The 2,413-nt window shown below is 44.6% G+C and overlaps 1 protein-coding gene across 1 annotated transcript; it reads left to right on the top strand.

Annotated features, from left to right (window-relative positions):
• Positions 1-137: 137 nt before the first annotated feature.
• On the top strand, positions 138-2,198 carry LOC118159557 (pre-mRNA-processing factor 39-like; the record flags this gene model as incomplete). The annotated part of the gene is made up of 2 exons (XM_035314140.1): positions 138-403; positions 1,731-2,198. Coding segments are annotated over 2 exons (521 nt in total), but the record flags the coding sequence as incomplete, so codon positions are not given.
• Positions 2,199-2,413: the final 215 nt, after the last annotated feature.

Below are 2,413 nucleotides of genomic sequence, written 5' to 3'. Positions count from 1 at the left end.
GGGGGGGGGGTTGCAGGGTTTATAGGGCACCAACGGGCTGTGGTGATAAACAGCAGAGAAACAATCCTGAGGGGAGCCCTAATTGGGTGGGAGGGGCACCCCAAACCCTTTTCTTAACCGTGTTTCCCCCCCTGCAGCCCCCACAGTGGATTTGCCACCCCCTAAGCCCAGCAGCACCGAGGATGAGCGTGGCACCGGCCCCGACTCCCAGAGCTGCAACGGTGCCGCTGCCACCCCCCCTGAGCCTGAGGAGCCCCCCCCAGCCCTCCAGGACCCAGAGCCCACTGTGGACGAGGCCGCCCCCAGTTATCCTCCGGACTTTGAGAAGTTCTGGCGGGCGGCACGCGACAACCCCCACGACTTCACTGCCTGGACCGAGCTGCTCCAGTACGTCGAACAGGAGGTGGGCAAAGTTTGGGGCAAAAAGCTCGTTAGTGTTCTAATTAACACCACCCGGGGCGCCCACCCCATTAAAAAATTTATTAAAACGTGCTACAAGGTGGCGGCCCCATTAAATCTTCGTTTAAGTTCTGAGTTTCCAATTCTATTAAATATTCATTAAAACTTTCTATTGCTTTCCAATCCTATTAAGCGTTGGTTAAAATCCTCCATTAGTTACAAGTTTTGTTAAATTTTCATTAAAGTTTGGAATTTTCAGCCCCATTAAATCTTAATCAAAGCTCTCTTTGGGTTTTTAGTCCTATTAAATGTTCTCTACAACTCTTCGTTAGTTTCTAGTCCCGTTAAATCTTAGTTGAAATTTTCCGTTGGTTTCCAGTCCTGTTAAATCTTTGTTAAAGTTCTCCATTAGTTTCAAGTTCTGTTAATTTTTCATTCAAGTTTGGAATTTTCAGCCCTGTTCTGAGTTAGTTTGAGTAGTATGAAATTTTCATTAAAATTCTCCATTAGTTTTTAGCCTTGTTAAATTTTTGCTAAAAGTTCCCAGTCCCGTTAAACCTTTGTTAAAACTAACGCATCCCATTACAGTTGGAGTAAAAATCAATTTTCATTCTAACTAAAACTTAAGTAAAGGTTTTCCAGAGCCTTTTCCTTAGCAATTTTTTGTTAACATTCTCCATTAATTTCCAGCCCCATTAAATCTTTGTTAAAGCTCCCTGTTAATTTCCAGCCTTCATTAAAGCATCCGTCGCACCTTAAACCTCGTTAAAACCCTTCCCAAGCCTCCACCCCATTAAAACTTCATTAAAACTCTCCCCAGGCCACTGCCCTGGGGGAAATTAACGTTTAAACATTAAAAATGTTCATTAAAATGCTAATTAAACCTTGTTCTGAGTCTGTGCCCTGTTAAATTTTCATAAAAACATTCTGTTAAAACTCACTCCAAATAAAAATCCCATTAAAATTTGAATTAAAATTCATTTTAAGATGCCGTTTGGGTTATAATTTGGTTAAAATTCATTTTAATTTGGTTATTATTAACTTTAATCTGCTACAAAAACCCATGATACCGTCAGAAACTGCCTCGAAAATTCATCTTAGGACAGTGTTTGGCTTGAAATTCAGTTAAAACGTGTTTTAATCTGGTTATAATTAACTTTAATTTGCTCCAAAAACCCGCGATACTGTCAGAAACTGCCGCGAAAATTCCTCTTAAGGCGCCGTTTGGGTTAAAATTTGGTCATAATAAACTGCAATCGTTTCCCAACCTTGCAGGGTTGTCAGAAAAGGCCCCTTTTTGCCCCAAAACCCCTCTCCCCTCCCCCCCGCAGAACCACCTGCCGGCTGCCCGTAAGGCTTTCGACGCCTTTTTCTCGCACTACCCGTACTGCTATGGCTACTGGAAGAAGTACGCTGACATGGAGCGCCGCTTCCACTGTGGCCCTGAGACTGAGGAGGTGCGTGGGATTCCGGGGGGGGCTGCCTGGGAGGGTTTGGGGGGTAAACATGGATTTTGTCGCAGTTTTGGGGTGCTCCATGCTGCTTTTGCCATGATTTTGGGGTGCTATGCGCTGATTTGGGGTTGATTTTGCCATACGATATTGGGGTCCCCAAGGTGTTTTGGGGTGCTACACACTGCTTTTGCATTGATTTTGCCCTAATTTGGGGATCCCTGAGTTTTTTTGGGGTGCTACACAGTACTTTGGCATTGATTTTTGCTATGATTTTAGGGTTCCCGTGGCATTTTGGAGTGCTACATGCTGGTTTTGTCACAATTTTGGGGTGCTACACGCTGCTTTGGTGTTGATTTGGGGGTCCCCAAAGCATTTTGGGGTACCACACGCTGATTTTGTTTTGGTTTTACCATGATTTTGTGGTCCCAAAGGTGTTTTGGGGTACCACGTGCTGAGTTTGAGTTGACTTATACCATGATTTTGGGGTCCTCAAGGCATTTTGGGGTGCTACATGCTGCTTTGGTGTTGATTTGGGGCTCCCCAAGGCGCTTTGGGGTGCT

Source organism: Oxyura jamaicensis, unplaced genomic scaffold (assembly GCF_011077185.1).
Source record: "Oxyura jamaicensis isolate SHBP4307 breed ruddy duck unplaced genomic scaffold, BPBGC_Ojam_1.0 oxyUn_random_OJ70982, whole genome shotgun sequence".
Classification (NCBI taxonomy): Eukaryota; Metazoa; Chordata; class Aves; order Anseriformes; family Anatidae; genus Oxyura; species Oxyura jamaicensis.
The sequence above is the reverse complement of the archived record's forward strand: the minus strand, read 5'-3'. Positions and strand labels throughout refer to the sequence as shown.